A 20116-nucleotide genomic window follows, 5' to 3' on the forward strand; every position below is an offset into this window, starting at 1 on the left:
CTTGAGTTCAAGTGCCGATTCTGTCATTAACTTATAGGTAATCTTGGGCAAAAGCAACCTGCCTGTGCCTCAGTTTCTTCAAATATAAAAGTGAGGCTAAACAATTTCTGAAGTCCTTTCCAGTTCTAAATACCATTTTATTCACCTATTGCTATATATTTTTATACCACTACCATGTAATAAGTCATTTATATAATGTGATTTGGCTACTAAAACGTTTAGCTATTCACTGGCTTCAGATATTAAATTTAAATCTACAATATTTGGTCTAATTTTCTCAACTCTACATCTGCAAAATAAGAGGGATGGACTAGGGAGTGTCTTAGATCACTTTTATGCTTTAAACCCTATGATTCTGTAAATATTTGTTAATATAAAACCCATTCAACAGACTGGTGGGTTGAAATCAAGGAAATATTTGAAGAAGTGACTGATAACTTTTCTGTTGCTACTAATAAAGACTAATGCTCTCAAGTAAGTTTATGTAGCTAGTTCATAATGTTTAAAGGTTTGCAAAACACTTTACATATATTACCTCATTTGATCTATACTAATTCTTTAATTTTCTGGTCTTGGCTTGAAGAAGTGGTAGGTAAGTGATTTACTAGAACATATTCTCTAACCATCTCAGATTAATAGATTATTGTATCTACAAATAATCTCTCAAAAATAATAACATCTCATACCAGAATGCATATTTCTTGATTACCTTTGGTCTATTTTTTTCTGTTGCAATACATCTTTTATGAGAGCCATTCTTATAAGAGCACTACCATTAGAGTGATTCCAGCACCATAACTAGAAAGAAACAAAGTACAATTACTAAACCTGTCACAAGATATTTCTTAATATTAATCAAATAGAATAAAATTCACACTTACTGGCATTCGTCTTCCAATAAAAGAATGAGAATAGAGCTTTAGATCTTGATCTGCCAAAGAAGACGGAACTACAAAGTATTCTGGAAGGCTGAAAAGGGAAGGGGGGAAAAAAGCAACTTTAAAATCATGAAATCATTGTCCTACTGATCCTAAAAAGTTTGCAGAAGTCAGTAACAAAATCAATTTACAAATATAATTGCAAGAATTAGAAAACCAAGGTCTGATGTCACCTTAGGCAGGTCACTGAGTCCCTCTCAGTTCACCTTAACCGTAAAATGCTGATAATAAGAGCTAGACCAGCTGCCTCAGGAGTAGCTGTTGCTGAGGAAGTACTCTATAAATTTGAAAGTACTGTATAAATGCCAGCTGTTATTATTTCAAAGGATCTGCGATCTCATCAATATGCATTTTCCTCTATCAACACTTTCTAATCCTGTCATTCTTGTCCACATTCTCCCACAGATTTTCCATGTACCATGCTAGAGCTTTCTTTTTAAGTCTTTTTTATATTTTAAGCATCCCAAGGAGCATCTGGGCCATTTGTTACATCTTGCTCACATCACCTAACCAGATAACCTATTTTCATGACCAAACATTTTCTCAATGATAATCCTTACACCAACTTCTTCAGTGTTGGTTCATCACTGAAAATATTCTGTGGTTTACTATTAACAGTTGACAATTTAAAATAACTTTAAATTAAAAAAAAAGTCCTTTATATCCAATATCTCATTTGATTTCCCACAACATCATAATAGGTAGTGCAGAAATTACTATTCCTATTTTACAGATGAGAATGAAGAACAGGGAGCTTAAGTGACATGGTCAAAGTCACATAGCTAAAATGTTAAAGAGTTAGGATGAAAATTCAGGCTTTCCTATTCCAAATTCAGTGTTCTCTGTACTGTACCAAAGCTGTTCCATACATACTTAGGTGTGCTAGGTGTATGGCCAGGCAGTGGCAAAGAAGTGTGTTTGCAGTTCATGATGGGGAAAATAGGAAATTCAGATCAAATAAGATGGTCATTTGACAAAGATGTTTGGAAGTTCTCCCTCCAAACTCAAAATTTCATGGTCCTAAATGTCTATACCTTAATTTTCTTAGTAAATGAAACACATTAAATACAGAGCCTAAAATGTGGCTGTCACTCTAATGTCTGTTGAACTAAAATATGTGACAATTTTAAGTCAATACAAAGTAAGGCAGAAGACATTCCTAAACAGAGGCAAATGCTTTGTAGGCTGGTTCAGTTCTGTTCCTACCCTAAAGGTATGCAATCTGGAGATGTATGAGTTTCCTGACCTCATTATCAGAACTACACCTGACAATTCTAGTTCAACTGAATATAAGTTTCTCTGGGGAAGGAACCCTTCTTCCCATTCCTCACACCACATTTCCCCTCTCTACTATTGGCAAGATGAAAACAGGATTTATGAGTAGCATTCCACCTATATGGGATTGTCATTCCAGACTTCACTGCCCTATTATTAAAGAGGAGAACCTATTTTCAAGGCTAATCTACCTATGCTCTTGATCCTATCCCCTTCAGTCTTCTTCATCAATTCTCCTTCCACTTTCTAGTCTTTTCAATCTTTGCCTTTGCCTGAAAGCACCCTCACAAGTCTCTATCTTAAACAAGTCGTTCTTTTACTTTACTGAACTATTTACCAATAATTTGTCTTATTTCTTCCCTTGTCAACTTATTCATTTCTTAATTCACTGAAATCTGGATTATGCTACCGCTATAGTTTTTCAACGATCTCCCCTCCAATCATTAAACAGAATTTCTTTTTCCAGGTTCCCATTCTCTTTGATCTTTGTAGCACTGAATATTTTGTTTACTAACCTGTCTCCCTGAAATCTCTTCCTTCGTTTCTGACATTCTACAATGTCTTGGTTCTCTTCCTACTTCTGTGTTTTCTGCTTTGCTGACTCCCCTTCCACCTCCCAACCCAGTTACTAGAGGCATGTCCCATCGCTCAGTTCTTAGAGAACTGTTCCTCATTCTATACCCTTTTTTCCAGAAAGGAATCCCACTTACCTTAGATTACTTATACAAAAATTGCTCAATCCATCTCCATCCCTGACCTCTCTCCTGAGTTTCAGTTAGAACAAGGATGTCTGGAACTGCTAAGAAAGAGCAATGGGCCTTGAGCTTGAATTTGAGTCCCACATCTCTGATTACTGAACCTCTCCCAATTTTCATTCCCACATCTGTCTGAAGAACCTCTTGATTTACACATTGATGTTTGCAGAAAATCTGTACTAGCATACTGTCACCTCAAATTCAGCATGTTAAACAAAACATCTTTCTCTCCAAATCAGTTCTTCTTTGGACTTTGTTTTTTTTCTGTCCATATTTCTCCCAGTCTCAGAAGCTTAACAGTCACACTGGAGCTTTCCTTTTTCCTTTTTTAGCTTTCATTCTATCCTTTGTAACATCTCTGAAATTGATTTCTTCCTTTTCATTCCTATAACCCCATCCTTTTCTGATCCTTCAACACCTCAGAGTTGGACTGCTTTATGTCAGTCAGTAACTAGCATTTATTAAGTACCTACACGCCAGGCACTGGATGAAGTGTTAGGATACAAAGACAAAAGATAGTTGCTTTTCTCAAGGAGCTCACAATCTAATGGACACAACCACGAAATAATTATGTACAAAAAAGACATATAGACAATAAAATAGGGATGATCAATAGAGGGAAGGCTCTAGCTTTAAGGGAGATCAGGAATGGCTTCTTGTAGAAGGTGAGCCATTAGCTGAAAGTTGAAGGAAGCCAGGGAAGCTAGGAGGCACAGATCAGAGGGAGAGAGTTTCAGGCAGTTAAAACACTTGGGAGTTTGAGATGGTGTCAAGTGTGAGGAACATTAAGGCGGCCAATATCACAGTATCCTTTCCTCTTACCCTACATTTTGTCTTTCCTCTGGAGTCCACTATGCATGATGATGGCAGATTAATATTCCTAAAAACATCACTTTGGACATAGTATCTCTTTTTTCCTCAAAAACCTTCAATAGCTCTTATTCCCAAGAAGACAAGGCCCAAACTCCTAGGCCTGGTACTTAGGCCCTCTACAATGAGGCCTTGGTTCAAGTCCCATTGCTCCTTCCTAGCAGTTCCAGACTTCACTGTTCTAACTCCTGTAGGTTTAATGCCTATTTCACTCATTTGATACAAGCCATGTAAGGTCTTGGGCAACTAGGTGGCACAATGGATACAGCTCTGGGCCTAGAGTCAGGAGGACCTGAGTTCAAAATCCAGCCTCAGTCACTTACTAGCTCTGTGACCCAAGGCAAGTCACTTAACCTTGTCTGCCTCAGTTTTTCATCCGTAAAATGTCCTGGAGAAAAAAATGGCAAATTACTCCAGTTATCTTTGGCAAGAAAGCCTCAAATAGGCTCACAAGTTGGACATGACTGAAATGACTGAACAGCAATAAAAGGTCTTGAATTACTTATTTGTTTTGGATCTCTAAGAACAGTATAAATCTTTGGAGGGCCAGAGGAATTCTTTGTTGTTCTACCACAGTGTATGATACAAAATAAGCATTCAATAAGTAGTTTATTGTTGATACGGACCTCAGGTTTGGGTCATAAGAATATGGTCTTCAGGGGTGAGGCAGGAAGTTTTGGAAAGTACATCTCTTGCCTGGTCAGGTGTATTTTTCTGTCCATGTCACTCCATTTCCTAATCCTTTAGAAAGAACTACTGCTTGCCACTTACCACCCAGATGAATAGCCACTACTTTGAAAGCCAAATGAAATATTTAATAAGTGCCTACTTGTACAAAGCACCATGCTTTGCCCTGAATAGAAAAATAAAAAAATCAAAACAAAACAGAAAATCCCTACTCTAAAGGAGCTTATATTGTGAGAAATAAGAGTTAAGTTTCCACATAATCAGATAAGAAATCAGCACAGACAGGCTAACTTCTCCGTCCAGGGGGTGAGCGACAACACAATTCCAGGCACAAAATGTATGTTAGGGGGTGGGGATCACATGTATATAAAATACATGAACAGAGTGTATAAGGAAGATTGTAACCCAGAAGGATTAGGACCTCCTGATCCAGAAGGGAGGAGTTAGGCAATTATTAACTATAAAGCTTGCTCTTGCTTCTGTACTCAGCACAATCTCCCCTTCAAAGGAAGTGTGCCCGCTTCCTGGAGAATCAAAAGGATGCACTTCAACCTCTTTAATAAAAAGTCTTTGAGACACCAGCCTTCGGAACCGAGTCTGGGGTCTTCTTTATAACATACATGACCTAGGAGCTGATGGGAACTGCATATAGTAAGTACCTGAAAAGCCATTTCCTTTCCCAGGGATTTCCTGTTAATCATTATATCCTTGGTTATCTACCTTTACAGTATGAACACTAAGTTTAGGGACACATTCTAGTCTTGACTGAAGTAGTTTTATATAAAAGATGTTTAAAATACTAACTTTTGAAAAAGTTTAAATCAACTCTAATTCTCCTAAGTTTTCATGTAAAACTGTTTGTTGGTGTCAGAGGTTCAAATTTGATTTTATTTTACATAATGCATTCTTCAGAAAACCAGCTTATTAAATTAACATCTTAATTATAAAATGAAATTTCATAATTCATTCCTGGAAATTTCCCAATAAGCAACTGCTAAATGATTTTTTGAAATAAAGGGGTTTTTTTTGTTTTTTGTTCTTTGGTTTTTTTTTAAAGTAATCTATTACTATTAAAAATACTCTTGGAAAAAAAAAGAAAAAATACTCTTGGTTATGGTAAACATTTTCATTTTGTTAATTCCTTTTTCTATATACAATAAGGCAGAAGATTATTTGATTACTTACTTGTCAGTCAAGCACTTATATACTGAAAATTTCTATCACAACCAACTCAATCAATCAATAATACTATGTGCTAGTCCCTGTTCTAGGCACTGGTGATCCAAAGCACAAAGAATAAAGCAATCCCTACTCACAATGAGCTTATTATATTTTAATGGGAGAGATAACTAGTACTTATACAAATATACGCAGTTATAAAAAAAAGTGATAAAGTATTTTAGAAAGAAAAAACAAAGGAGATAAACCTTGGGCTGGATTCTGATTCTGAAGTATAGAATTAAATTGACAGGGAGTATGGCAGAAAATCCTTGGGGTAGGACACTCAGGAAGAAGCTAGAACTAAGAGTTATGCTCAGATGTGCTGTCTGGAAAACAAAGAAACAGACTAGAGAAGTCAATCTTTAAAAGTACTGAACAGAGGGGCAGCTAGGTGGCGCAGTGGACAGAGCACCAGCCCTGAAGTCAGGAGGACCTGAGTTCAAATCCAGCCTCAGACCAAACACCTGACACTTACCAGCTGTGTGACCTTGGGAAAGTCACTTAACCCAATTGCCTAAAAGCAAAAAAGTACTGAACAGAGATAAACAGGACCTTTCACATGCTAAGTCTAGGGTCAACAAAATGAACTGGTTATATAGTACTATTTAAGTGGCAAGCACTTATTAAGCACCTACTACGTGCAAGGCACTGGGGGTACAAAGAAAAAAGCAAAAGGTTTCCTGCCCCCAGGAAATGAGGCAGCTGGTGGCACAGCAGATAGAAAACTGGGCCTAGAAGTGGGAGTCCAGATTTGACCTCAATACTCACCAGCTGTGTAAGCCAGTCATGAGGAAGTCACTTAACCTCCATATGCCTCAGTTTTCTCAACTATAAAATAGGAATAATAACAGTAACTACCTCACAGGGTTGTTATGAGGATCAAATGAGATATGTGTAAAAAATAAAAGCTTAGTATAAAAGTCTGTCACACAGTAGGTACAAGATAAATGTTTAGTCTCTTCCTTAGTTCTTCCCACTTTGAGGAGCTTATAGCTAGCCACGGGGAAAAAATATGCATATTTAGGTATATCAAAAAACAGATACAAGGTGATTTGGGGAAAACTTCAAGTGGTTGTGGCAATCAAGAAAGGTTGCACATGGAAGGTCTCAGAGAAAACTGAGGATTCTGAAAGATTAAAGTTAGGAGTGAATCTATTCTAGACATAGGAAATAGCCAGGAAAAAAGCATGGAAGTGGGTGATGGAGTGCCACTGATGAGGAATACTGGCCATTCTGGCTGAACCAAAATGTACGTGGAAGGCAACGTATAATGAGCTTAGAAAGGGCAAGGTTTTGAAAGGCTTTAAATCCCAAAATTTATGGTTGCGGGACTGACATGGTCAGACCTGATATTTAGGAAAAGAAGTTTGGGATCTGTGATGTAAAGGAAGGACTGAAGAAGGGAGAAACTTGAGGCAGAGAGACATATTAGAAAGTGGTTGAGGGCCTAAACTAAGGCGGTAACTGTGTGAGTGAAGAGAAGGGAACAAGACATGAGACAGGCAATGAAGGAGAAATGGGAGGATGAGTCAGTGTGAAGAGTAATGATAGAACCAGTGTTGCCCTGATGCAGGTTCTATTCCCCCAACCAACCCAGTACCTCTTCTCCTTCCCTAAACCTTGGGAAATACCTTTCCTAAAAAGGACACAAGTCACCTAAAGGCACATAAAGTCCCAGCCATAGGCAGCTGAGGTACCTCAGACTTGGTAGTTTTCTTAAGACCACAGAAGTCACCATGTCCATCATTATTTCCTACCCTAATGATCAGATATGTTTCCATGCAGAATCGAGAGTGGTCATGTCCAGAGAAGCTAAGTGACACTGTATCCTTGTTTCATATCCCTGCTGTGACAGAGCAAAGTAAGCCTCCTTTTGTTAACTGTTCAATGAGTTGTGAATGCTGGCTTTAAGAGCTACTTCCAACACAAGTGAAGGATGACATCAAGATCCTTAACCTAGCTAGAAGGATGGTAGAAGCCTTGATAAAAGTTCAAGAGAGGCAGGACTGAGGGGGAAAATAATGAGTTCAGTTTTAGACAGAGGTTTATGGGAGATATATACATACATATATACACACCCACATATATATGTATATGTACACATGTATTTGGATATGTTGTATTTTGGAGTTTTGTGGGAGATATATCCATATTTACACAAATATCCAGTTAGCAGTTGGTGACACAAGTTGTAGCACCAAAGAGAGATTAATGCTGGAAATATAGACCTGAGAGGGGCAGCTAGGTGGTGCAACAGATAGAGCACCAGCCCTGAAGTCAGAAGTACCTGAGTTCAAATCCAGCCTCAGACCAAACACTTGACACTTACTAGCTGAATGACCCTGGGCAAGTCACTTAACCCCAACTGCCTAAAAACAAAAAACAAAAAACAAACAGAAATATAGACCTGAGCGATCTGCATAGAGCTGATAATTAGACCAACAGGAGATGATGAAGTCAAAGAGAGACCAGAGAGAGAGAAAAGTGGGCCCAAGATTGAACCTTAGAGTTACAGTTTGGGAAAGGGTGCATTAGAGATGACAATCCAGCAAAGGAGACTAAGAAGCAACAGAGAGATAAGTAAGAGAAAAATCAAAAGAGTAGTGTCACAAAAACCCAAGTAGTAACAGTCAGGAGGAAATGGTAGTTAACAGCATCAAATACTTCAGAGAAATCAAAGAGAATGAGGATTTCATAAAAGATTAAGAGATCATCTTAAAGTTAATATCACAAATCAAAATCAAGCAATACCAATACACTTCAATTACTAAAGAGTATTTTTTCTTGCTAAATGTTGATATTTTTAAAAAAAACTTACCAAGTAGAAATCATGTAGCCCTCATTAATTGAACAAACTCTCCATTCTGAGGCACCTGTCCTCTTGATTTCTCTATCCCAATCAGAGAAAGTTTCAAATAAAGGAGTTTTTTGACTACTACCACCAGTTACTCCTCCACCTCCAGGGTCTATTCCATTAATATTTTTAGCTGTAGAAAAAGCAATATGATTTACAATTTTTAAAAGTTGTGTTTATAATCATTTTTGGTTAAGTCTCCAATTCCCTTCCCTGGTTACTTTCATTAAAGGTCTTGCCTACTACTTACAGAGATCCCACATTTAACCTAAGGCCTTCATACCAAATGTACTCACCCTTCTCTCAGCTGTTCATAGAAAAGGTATCCTTTACCTTCTCCTAATAATATAACTGCTCCACCTCTGGCCTAGATTGAACCCATTCCTTTCCAATGTCTGAAGAACCTTACTCCTCGCTTATCCCTTCATCCTATAACTTCTTTCCAATGGATCTTTTCTTTCTATGCAATCCAGCATAGGAAACACCTAGTCTGAAGAAACAATCCCTGATTAGATACTCTTTCTATCTCCTCACTATCAAACTTTTCACCAGTTTAAGTCTACTGCTTCTATTTTTACTCCCTCCTTAACTCTTTCAATGTAGCCTCTTCCATTATCACTCTACTGCAACTGGTTGCTGACAACCGCTTTATTAACAAGGTCAAATAGTCTATTCTCTTCCCATGTCCTTAATCTCTGTTACACCTGGCACTTTTTGACCATCCCCTTAGTGAAGGGTTAATGCTAGTTGGGAAATAATGGAGGAGCTGACTAACTTCAGTACCATTCTCCTAGTCAGGTCCTCCATTACTTCCGTTGTTCTCTCTCACTCCCAACTGTAGTGTTAGCCCTTAATCCTGTGTTCTCTCTCCAATGTCTCTGTGGAAGGATTCATGGATTCTTAATGGCCTCAGCACTCTACTGTACTGAAGGTTCCCAACTATGTAGTTTTTAGATCATTATCTTCGCCTACTTAGTAACTGACAATTTCATTTAGATGTAAAATTATTACCTCAGACTCATCAGATCTCAAATTAAAATCATCTCTACCCATCAAAAGATCCCTTTACAAATTAACTCTCTTTAAAAAGCATCATTATCGTTTCAGTTGTGAAGGCTCAAAACTCTGAAGCAATTTTTATTTCCTCTTTCTCTGTCTTTCCTTATAGAAAATCAGTCATCTTTCCCTAAAAATCATTGCTTCAGCATCCCCACTACTATTACCTTAGTTGGGGTTCCCATCAGTGCATGCCTGGATTATAGCTAGTATTCTTGGCTCCATACTAATTTCTGTTGAAACTCCTGTAAGACTAATATTCCACAACGGCTGGTTTTAATCACATTAGTTTGTTGCTCTGAAACTGCAATTCTCCATCACTTACTAAATCTATTCCTATACTTGGCCTTTAGGGCACTCTATAATCAGTCCCCAATCTTATCCAATCAACCTCATTTTCAGCAACAATTTTTAACAGTGAGGAGTCTCTTCACTGTTCCAGAAATGCTATATTTATTCCTAAATGTTTTCATCTGCTCTACTTCCCTGATCTGAAATAATTTCTCTCCCTTCAACCTATCTGTCAAGTTTTGGCTTAAAATTATAAACATATGTAAACTTCACATACATTTATAAAAATTTATATTAAAATGTTTTAATAAGAATTTTATTTTATAATAATGCTTTTTTATAAAATAAGTTTTATTTTATAAAAGCTTATTTTATAAATCTTTGTCGATTGATCTAGTTTTCACAATCTGTACCACACAATTTATCACTTGGTTACACAGACTTACAAACAATTCATAGATACAAAGAGCCATTGAGGAACTCATTATGCCCTTCTATTATCAAAAGAGCCCCAAAATGCCATAGATGCTGTTGCTTGGGTGGGGAGGAAGAGAGGGAAAACATAGTTTTGAGGACAAGTGTAGATTCAGAAGTAGAGAAGGGGGGGCAGCTAGGTGGCACAGTGGATAGAGCACTGGCCCTGAAGTCAGGAGGACTGAGTCCAAATCCGGCCTCGGACCAAACACTTGACACTTACTAGCTGTGTGACTCTGGGCAAGTTACTTAACCCTAATTGCCCCCCACCCCAAAAAAAAAGCCAGAAGTAGAGAAAGGGAAAATATTGGGTTGGGACACCAAAGTCAGATACTCAGTGACATGAGATCACTGACTAATAAGGGAGATGAAAACTACAAAGTGAGAAGAAGCCAAAGACAAACCTGACTGATTTCAAAATTATGCTTAGATTCAGTCCTGTACTCAAGAAAAATGGATGAAGTTCTCCTCTTTCTTGAACCAAATGGTCCCCCTCTTCCCAGGATCTTAAAACTAACTTCCTAAAAGTGTGGTATATTACTAGTAATATTAGTGTAATCCTAGTAATATTAATGTTTACTTAGTATAGTATTATACTCTATGGATATTATGGATTAAATACATTTCTTACCATCTTATTTAGGGACCTACCCATGATTTATAAGGCAATTTTAAAGAGAAAATGTATTTTGAATTCCAAACAGCTGATATACAAATGAACTGTCATTACACAACCCCTTCTGTTTTGGGAATAGCCTTGTAATATTGTCTTAGATTATTTTCTGTTTCATATTTATAAGTCTTATTGCTATTATTAAATTGAAAACTCAATGGAAGTAAAGACTAGGTCTTTTCATCAATTTATATTCTCCACACTGCTTAGCACATAGTAGTCCTTTGATAAGTATCTGCTGGTTGACTAGAATTACTTTTTTCTCCTAACAGGATGGGTAGGGCAAAAGTGCCAATCCACAGTCACTAGCAAACAAGGATTTTTCTAGATCAAGGTATTCCCCAATTTTTATAAAAATTAAATTCATATAAACACAGAATCTGAAGAGCTGTACAGATGAATGTCACCTGGTATCACTGCTAACTCCTGAGATTTATTGGCAGAACTGTTTCATTTCTATAATGCCTGACTAAATTGGCTGTCCTATGTTAGTTCCTATTATACACATTCTTCCCAAACCATCACTGTAAACTATTATCATAAACAGAAATTTAGTACTTTAAAACTCTAAGTGGCTTTCATTAAACAATTTTACATCAGCTTTTGTTTATGTCACTTCAAAGATTATATACTTTTTAACTATCCCTTATTTTCTTCCCAATTTAGGAAATGTAAACATAACTCAAGCTACCAATTAATAAAATACATATTTTTAAAAATTCAACATGAACCTCTTTAATCAGAATATATAAGTCAGAATGACCTATGGTAAACCATTTGGTGATAAGGTAAAATATCTGACTACTATATTTAAAGATGGCTGGTTTTGACCTAGGTCCTTTTCATATGACAATCTGACAATCACCAACTCTTCTAACAGCGTTTCCCTTTTTAACTACTGCATATGATATCCTTTAAATCTTCTGTATTTTGTAATTTTCTACACGAAAACCTGATAGTAATGTGAAATGAAAGCAATAATATTCAATATGTTCATATTTACCTGGATTGTGGTACTTTTCCCCAACGTATTCAAATGCAAAGAGTAGCTGGAGATCTGTTGGCTGAGAATAATGAGCTATCGCAAGGCACACCTAGGAAAAATTCTACACTTAGAATTTTCATTTAATAATTAGCATTATTAAATGTACACAGTACTGGTAAAAAATCATCTTGTGACAGCTAAGCCTTTTGATCAAATAAAGTTCAATGCTCCAAAACAATTTTTTTTAAAGTAAATGACATGTTTTTCCCCCAAAACAATATTTTATTATTGGCAGGTTATTATTAAACATGAATGCGCCAAGTTTTATATCCAGCACAGGTTTTAAAAGGGCAACTAGGTAATGCAACAGGTAAATTGCTGGGCCTGGAGTCAGAAAGACTCATTTTCCCTGAGTTCAAATCTGGCCTCAGACATTTCCTAGCTATGTGATCTTGGGCAGTCACTTAACGCTGCTTGCCTCAGTTTCCTCATCTGTAAAATGAGATAGATACTCCAGTATCTTTGCCCAAGAAAACCTCAAATGGGTTCACAAAGAATTGGACACGACTAAAAAATGACTTAAAGACAACAACAAACGCCCATGCTCACCAAACCTACAAAATAAATTCAATGAACAAAAAGAACCACAAGAAAATGAAAGACAAAGTAGTGCAAAGAAGTCCACTTCGGTATGAATGTGTGGAGGCTGGCCCTAAAATAGGGAGATAAAAAGGCACTACATTCTGCCCCAGCTGTCTTCTTCCCAGAAGCAGGGAATCACAAGTGTGGACACTGCACATTCTGGATATAACATCAGAATTTTTCAATGAGTTTAGTTTTACTTATCCCTTTTTTATTCTGTTACAAGGCATAACTCTCTTAAAGGTGATAAACAGGGAAATACAAATGACATTAAAACAAGAAATATCAATAAAATTACTTTTTTTTAGAAAAGTAGTTTGTGGGATAAAAAGACACTTCTCTGGGTTTTTGGTGACAAGGTAAGACTATAAAGAAAAAACCATAGGGAGATGTAATATGTCCATCTTAGCTGATATTTCTATGGCATGTTTGTGCCAATTTGACAAATTTTTACCAAAGATGTTTTACATATTATTATGACATCTGATTCTCACATTAACTATATGAGGTAGCTAAGACAAGTACTGTCATCTCTATTTTACAGATGAAGAAACTAAGGCTCAGAGAGGTTAGGACACTTGCCAAGATCACAAAGTAAGATTCAGAATCATGACTTGAACACGCATTCTCTAAAATCTAAGATATCCTCCTACACCAAGTGCTGTTGAACCAGATTAAAGTGTAATTGTGAAATGTTTAACAAAATAAATAAAAATACAACACAGATAATATAATTTGGGGTTTTCTAAGTTCATATGCTGGCTGCAGGAGTCCATTTCTATTTGATACTACTACTCTACACTAACTTTACACGATCCTGCTTCCCTAGCTATGAACAGAAAAGCAGAAAACTTTGTGAGTCAAATCTGATCTAAAATATAATGGAGAGGCAAAGTGTAAGTATCAGCAGTGAACAAACAAGACAATTTTGGTTAGTCTGGTAAAATGTTTTGGAGACTAAAGATCCTGTTATGTAATATATTTTAAAGTTATCTAAAAATCTTCTGTAGTATAAATGGAGAGTTCATAGCTAAGCTAAATTTAGGCATATCTTCAGGACACTTTATCTTAAAAAACAAAAGCAGAAATACTGGTGACTTCACTTACATTGCTAAAAACGAGAGCTACATAGTCAGACATAATGACAACATTCTGTATGCATATGCTACACGTAAACAATTTCTATGAAAAATGAAAATTCACCTTACCAATTCACTCTTTGTTTCCTAATCTTAAAACAGTAAGTTACAAATAAGATGGGCTAGAGTTTACTGTTACCTTCGGCTGAAAACTCTTTCTAAACCCAAATCTCTAACCATGTCATCTCACTCAATGTCTCTTATTTCTCACTGCTTATAGGATATTCATCCTCTTTATTAAAATTTGTGGTCTCATTAACATTTTGCTTACCCATTTCTTAGATTCTTTCCTCTAACATGAGCCCTACTGTACTTCCCCATTCACTATCAGAAGTATCATTATTCTATTTCTGGCTCAGTATCTTGATGATATCTTTATTTCTCCATTGACTTCAACTCGCTATAAGCCTTGCTGCTTTTTTCCTCACATTTATTGTACATGGATCCTTTTTCTTTACTTCTGGCCACAGATTATCAGCTTAGGCCCTAGTCACTTTACAGCTTTCCTGACATAGCAATTCTAATACCTGCTGCCTTGAATCCAAGAACCTTCTTCTAATCTACAACAGTTGTCTTGAAATGTCATTTTGATCATGATGTTGCCCTTGCTAAGGCTCCCATTTGTCTTTACCCTAAGTCACACCACCTAACTTTAAATTCTAAGCCTCGCCACTAAATGGCTGCTTTTAAGAACTAACAGAATAGCTACATGACTATACTCTTAGTCTTGTTTCCATGCAGCACAAATACTTGGTGTCCTCTGTACCTGCTTGCTGAAAGCCCCTTCCTATTCCTTTCTGCCAAACCACGTCTTCCCCTTCAAATCTCTGCTCAATACCCATTTTCTTTACAAAGCCTTCCAAGACTTCTAGCTTTAGGAGGCAACTCCAAAATTACATCATCTTTAAATATCTCTGGATTTTCTAACTACATAAAAGGCACCTCTTGTTTACTGGGTCTTAAATCTTTAGAGAGCTGTGCATACAACAGCTTCCATTTTCTTTCTAAATCTCCCAGCAATCAAAGAAAGCTCTCTATACATTCTGAACTCTCATATGCGTAGGTATGTATGAAGGACATGACCCCAAAGTTGAGAAATTTAGTAAAAAGTAAAACAAAGAATGTGATCTCTTGAATCATCCTGTGTGTATATGTGTGCGTGCGTGCATGCATGCACAGAGTGCTTTAGAACTAAAAATGATACTATCAATAGGTTATGGTATATAAAAAGCAGACATGCATTTGCACACAGAGGAAAGCATCCCAAGTCAATATCTGAATATTACTTTTCCTAAGATGTGAGGAAAGCAAAATATAATGACTTTGGTCTTTAGCAACACAGCTAAGTGACAGCTAGATAGGGCCTATATAAAGCCCTAAGCCTAAAGTCAAAATGACCTGAACTCAAATCCAGCCTCTGACATTTACTAGCCGCCACGTGACTTTGGGTAAATCACTTAACCTGTTTGCCTCAGTTTCCTTATCTGTAAAATGGGGATAATAATAACACCTATCTCTCAGGGTTGTTGAGAGGATCAAAGGAGATAATAATTATAAAATGCTTAGAACAGTGAGAGATAGTAAGCACTACGTTTAACTGAAAACCTAGGAACTCAGGGATTACACATTTTGCAGTTACAAAAGAAAAAACAAAGAAGGTGGAAGAAAAAAATCTATTTTTAAAATACTCTTGAGAAACACATCTATATAAATATAAAGTGAAAGAGGCAAAAAAGCTGTTTTATCAAAAGGGGGGCACTTAATATCAGAAAACAAATGGGTATATACAGCAGCATCTGCACTTAAAGGAGTCTAAAGAAGTTTATAGATATTTTGAAAATAAATTTGGTAACTTATATCAGTTGAAGTTGGAGATAGGAATTTTAACTAGATGTGTTTGTATAATTTATTTTTTGTAATCCATAAATAAAATATGTGCATATAAACATGCATATGTATATACTTACACATAATATGCATACCATTGTAACATATTTTGAGAAATGAAATTAGGAATAAAGGAAATGCTAAAAAGACATAGCTGCATTTTGATACAATAACCTTGTTCTTCATACTTTTCGTATTTACTATTTAATGAGATTATTTTCATTTCTAGTTTTTTTTCTAACAGCAACTCCTAAATTGACAGACTTGCAAAATTTAGTTTCATTTAGGTGAAAAATCAGAAATTACTACATGGTAAGATTAATTATTATCACCCTAGAATTTATCTATATGTGCTTTTACAGAAGATTAATATTTACTCTTTTACCACAGAAAATAAATTGTGGTACAGGATGACGATATTATGGAGAAGAGATAGGAATGCCTTAATATAAACTAACATAAAATTATCTTTTTAAGCCAATTTAATCAATTATTTACTAAGCACTATATTCCAGGCATTGAACTAGGTGCTAGGGATATAGAGACAAGGCAAAAATGAAACAAAAGCAGCCAAGGCTTGGGAAGCACAATTATAAATAATAATAGTAATAACTCATACCATACTTGTGCAAAGGTTTACAAGCATTCTCTTCTTAACCATCCAATATGTTAGGTAACTTGGCAGTTACTTCCCATAAACTGAATAGTGGTACAAAGAAAAGGTTTAGGGATGGAAAGAAGGCTACAGTGATTTTATCAAATTTGATCACCTTTCCAGTTACAATTTTAAGAGATTAAGATTTTAATTTTAATGGTCAGAGTAGTTTAATTCATGTTCCAGTGTATGCAAGGCAAAAAATTAAATTTCAGAAAACCACCAAACAGATCCATCAATAGATAATTATAATTTTTCATTCTATAAAACATACAAGATTTCTAAGCTTTCACCATCACCAGATGGTCAAATTCTGGATAACTGTATATCAGAGACTAGGTGTAGCAATCATTTTGGGTCCTGTGTGGAAATGATAGGGTACGGGCCCAAACTGAGACCTTTGTCTCAATTTGGGCCCCAATTGTCTAAAGGACCTAGAAAACCTTGGACTGCCCAAGAATTCTCCCACTAGATCAATCAGTTCTCTGGCATTCTCCTGAGACCACAATTCTATCAATTAGCCTTTCACCGTGGCTATGCCCAATCTCCCAATTTTGTTACCCTCAACCTAGCCTAGCCCTCCATTGTCTTACCTCCCTATGGCCGCTGGCCATCTCCCACACTTAATTCCAGCTGGCTTCATTCTCCCTTGGCTAAACAGTCCAGGTCCCAGGAGTTCTGTTTACCCCAGTTTACTGACCACTCCCATTCAGATCTTCCTTAAACTCCTCCTCTAGTCACCCCAAACTACTCAGCCAATCCTAGATACCTCCCACAGTCTTTCTGTATATAAGGTCCATCTTGTCTCCATTAAGGTGCTCAGATTTTTACAATGTAGTCAACAACTTACAAGTGCTCAGATTCCTTAAGAGTCTGGCTAATATGGCAGTTCTTTAATAAACCTTGCCTTTGGTTGAAAGAAGGTTTGGGTCGAATTCTTTCAGACAGGACTCATGTGTCATGATTTTGGGGTCCCAGCACCCCTAAACCTCTAGACCTCATCAGAAACACACTGCACATTCATTTCAAACTACAAATAAGGGAATAATCTAATTCTGACAACTTCATTTTGAGCAAAATTTCTTACAGTAGAGAACAGTGGCATACTTAAGCATGAATGACAATACTTAAGCAATACGCTTTTACAAATATATTCAGTTCAGTCCTAAAATCGTTCTACATGAGGAAAAGATGTCTTGGGTTAATAAAATATGAGAATCACAAAATCTCAGCGTTGGAAGAGACCTTAGGGAATTTTGGATTCAGCATAATACAAATTCCTTAGCAATATATGAATCTCTATCAGTCTCTGCTTTAATATTTTTAGTGGAAGAAAATTTACTGTATCATGAAGCAAACTGTTCTATTATTGGACTAACAGATCTAATTAAAAAGTTTTCCTTTACTTAAATTTCAATACCTAAGGGATAAACAATCTCATTAATACTGACATCCTTTCCAGCACAGTCTGCAACCTTCATACAACTTCAAAGACAGTTTTCAAGAGCTGTGAAGGCTGACTTTCCTTTATTAAACCAAAAATTGCTTCCCTGTGACTTAGAATCATGGAATGTCAAAGTCAGAAGGCGCCTCAAATCATCTAGTCCAATGCATACTTAAACAGGAATCTCTTCTACAACGTCCCAAATCGTTATCCAACTTAATATCAACTTAATTAAAATTTTCTAGTGATTAAGAATTTATTGTCAAATAATTCAAGCTTAACAGGAAAAAAAAACTTATTGTCTTCTAAAGAGGTCCATTCTATTTGGGGAAATGCTAATTACAAGGAAGTTTTTCATTATAATTAGGCAAACTGCCTTTCTACACTTCTACCTGGTGTTTTCTAGTTCTACACTCTGGAATCAAGCAAAACAAAGTTAATACCTCTTCCATGCATTGTTAAACCCTTGAATACCGGAAGACTGCCAACATGGTCTTCCTACTAATTCTATTCTCCATGATAAATATGGTCAATTTTTCAAATGATCCTTGAACAGAATTATTTTCAATCCCTCTCATCATGCTAGCCAATCTCTGTATATTAACAATCTTCTCAATGTCATTCCTAAAATTTGTTACCCAGAATGAAATATAATTCTCCAGATGGTTCAACTAGGGAACATAGATGAAACTCTCTTTACCAGTGCATGTCACGACCATCTCCACTATTTACAGTCTTAAAAGAGTTAGCCAACAGCCCTGAGAGATTAGGCCAAAGTCACAAAATATATGTCAGTATATGTCAGAGGCAGAACTTGAACCCAAGTCTTTCTGGCCAATTCTCTCTCTATTCAATACTCTTATCTATGGCATGCTGTCCCTCATCAGAAAGACCCAAGTTCAAATCCAGCCAAAGACACTAGATGTGTGACTCTGGCCATCTAAGTGGCACAGGAGAGGGCCAGGCCTGGATTCTGGAAGATTTCTCATCTGAATTCAAATCTAGCCACATATTTATTAGCTGTGTGACCCTGAGGAAGTCACTTAATTCTGTCTGCCTAAGTTTCCTCATCTATAAGATGAGCTGAAGAAGGAAATGGCAAACCACTCCTGTAGCTTTTCAGGTAAACCTCAAATAGGGTCACGAAGAGCTGGACATGACTCTAATGACTGAACAACAAAGATGCTGATCATACCACCACCTACTTTGTTGTTGGAGAGTTGTGAGGATCAAATGAGAGAATATTAGCAAACTGCTTAATACAGTGCCTGGCATATAGTAGGCATTATATAAATGCGTATTCCCTCCCACTTGGCACACATTAGGCACTAAATAAATACTTGCCACTTGACTGCTCACAGCAACAATACAGAACAAGTCCACTTTCCCTTCTATATGAGAGCCCTTATCTAACTGAAGACAGCTTTCAGTTCTCCCCCCTTTTCTCTTTTCCAGTGTCATCATGGAGAAAAAAAGGATCATTTACATTAGATGAAACAATTTCAGTGTCAGTAAGTTTATGTTAGTATCTAAGATGATGTAAGAATCCTAAAGTGTAGAACAGAAAAGTATACTTGCTGCTGGGAAAGTCATAAAAACATTCCTAGAAGATAGTTAGTCTCAAAAAATCATTTGGTTGAAAAGTCCTTCCAACCCAATCTTCCCATCATAATGCATAATGGTGGTAGAATTCTTCAATTCCTAAGGTTTGACGCAAAAATTGCTTGTTCATTTCATTCTTTTCTTAATCAAAATAGAAAATATTTCATATAAAAGCCCTAAGTAACCTTTTTTCCTTTTTATAATTTTTTCAGTCAATAAAAGTGTTCTTTCTCTGCTTATCCACCCAGCACTCTCATTAAGAAAGCAATAAAAATAAAACTTACTGTTATAGGCACATAAACAACTTCTCACATTGACGACTGTCCAAAAAGTCTCAATATGAACCTTAAGACCAGTACCTCTGTCCTGAGGTAGGCAGAATATATGATTACAAGTCCTCTAGAATTGTTTAGTCACTGCATCTACCAGAGATCCTAAGTCTTTAAAAACTGTCTGTTGTTGCTATATAATTTTTTTCTTGGTTCTGCTCACTTCGCTCTGCATTAGCCTTCTTAGATTGTTTTCTGTTAACCATCCACTTCATTTCTTACAGTACAGTTTTCCATAACATTCACATATGATAATTTGTTCCACTAGTCCCAAAATTATGGGCATCACCCTAGTTTCCAATTTCCTGACACTACAAAAAGAGTTGCTATAGTTTTATA

The 20116-nt window shown here is 36.4% G+C and overlaps 1 protein-coding gene across 2 annotated transcripts in view; it reads right to left on the reverse strand.

Moving 5' to 3' along the window:
* MTMR10 (myotubularin related protein 10) overlaps positions 1 to 20116 on the reverse strand; it is a 67899-nt gene that overhangs the window by 16232 nt on the left and 31551 nt on the right. For both annotated transcript variants that reach the window (XM_020968620.2, XM_078151181.1), the window contains exons 6-9: positions 12098 to 12188; positions 8565 to 8733; positions 882 to 969; positions 710 to 798 (exon numbers count right to left, since the gene is read on the reverse strand). In XM_020968620.2, the coding sequence (XP_020824279.1) occupies positions 710 to 798; positions 882 to 969; positions 8565 to 8733; positions 12098 to 12188 (437 nt within the window). The remainder of the gene's footprint in view (positions 1 to 709; positions 799 to 881; positions 970 to 8564; positions 8734 to 12097; positions 12189 to 20116) is intronic.

Source organism: Phascolarctos cinereus, unplaced genomic scaffold (assembly GCF_003287225.1).
Source record: "Phascolarctos cinereus isolate Bilbo 61053 unplaced genomic scaffold, phaCin_HiC Scaffold_3;HRSCAF=262, whole genome shotgun sequence".
Lineage (NCBI taxonomy): Eukaryota > Metazoa > Chordata > Mammalia > Diprotodontia > Phascolarctidae > Phascolarctos > Phascolarctos cinereus.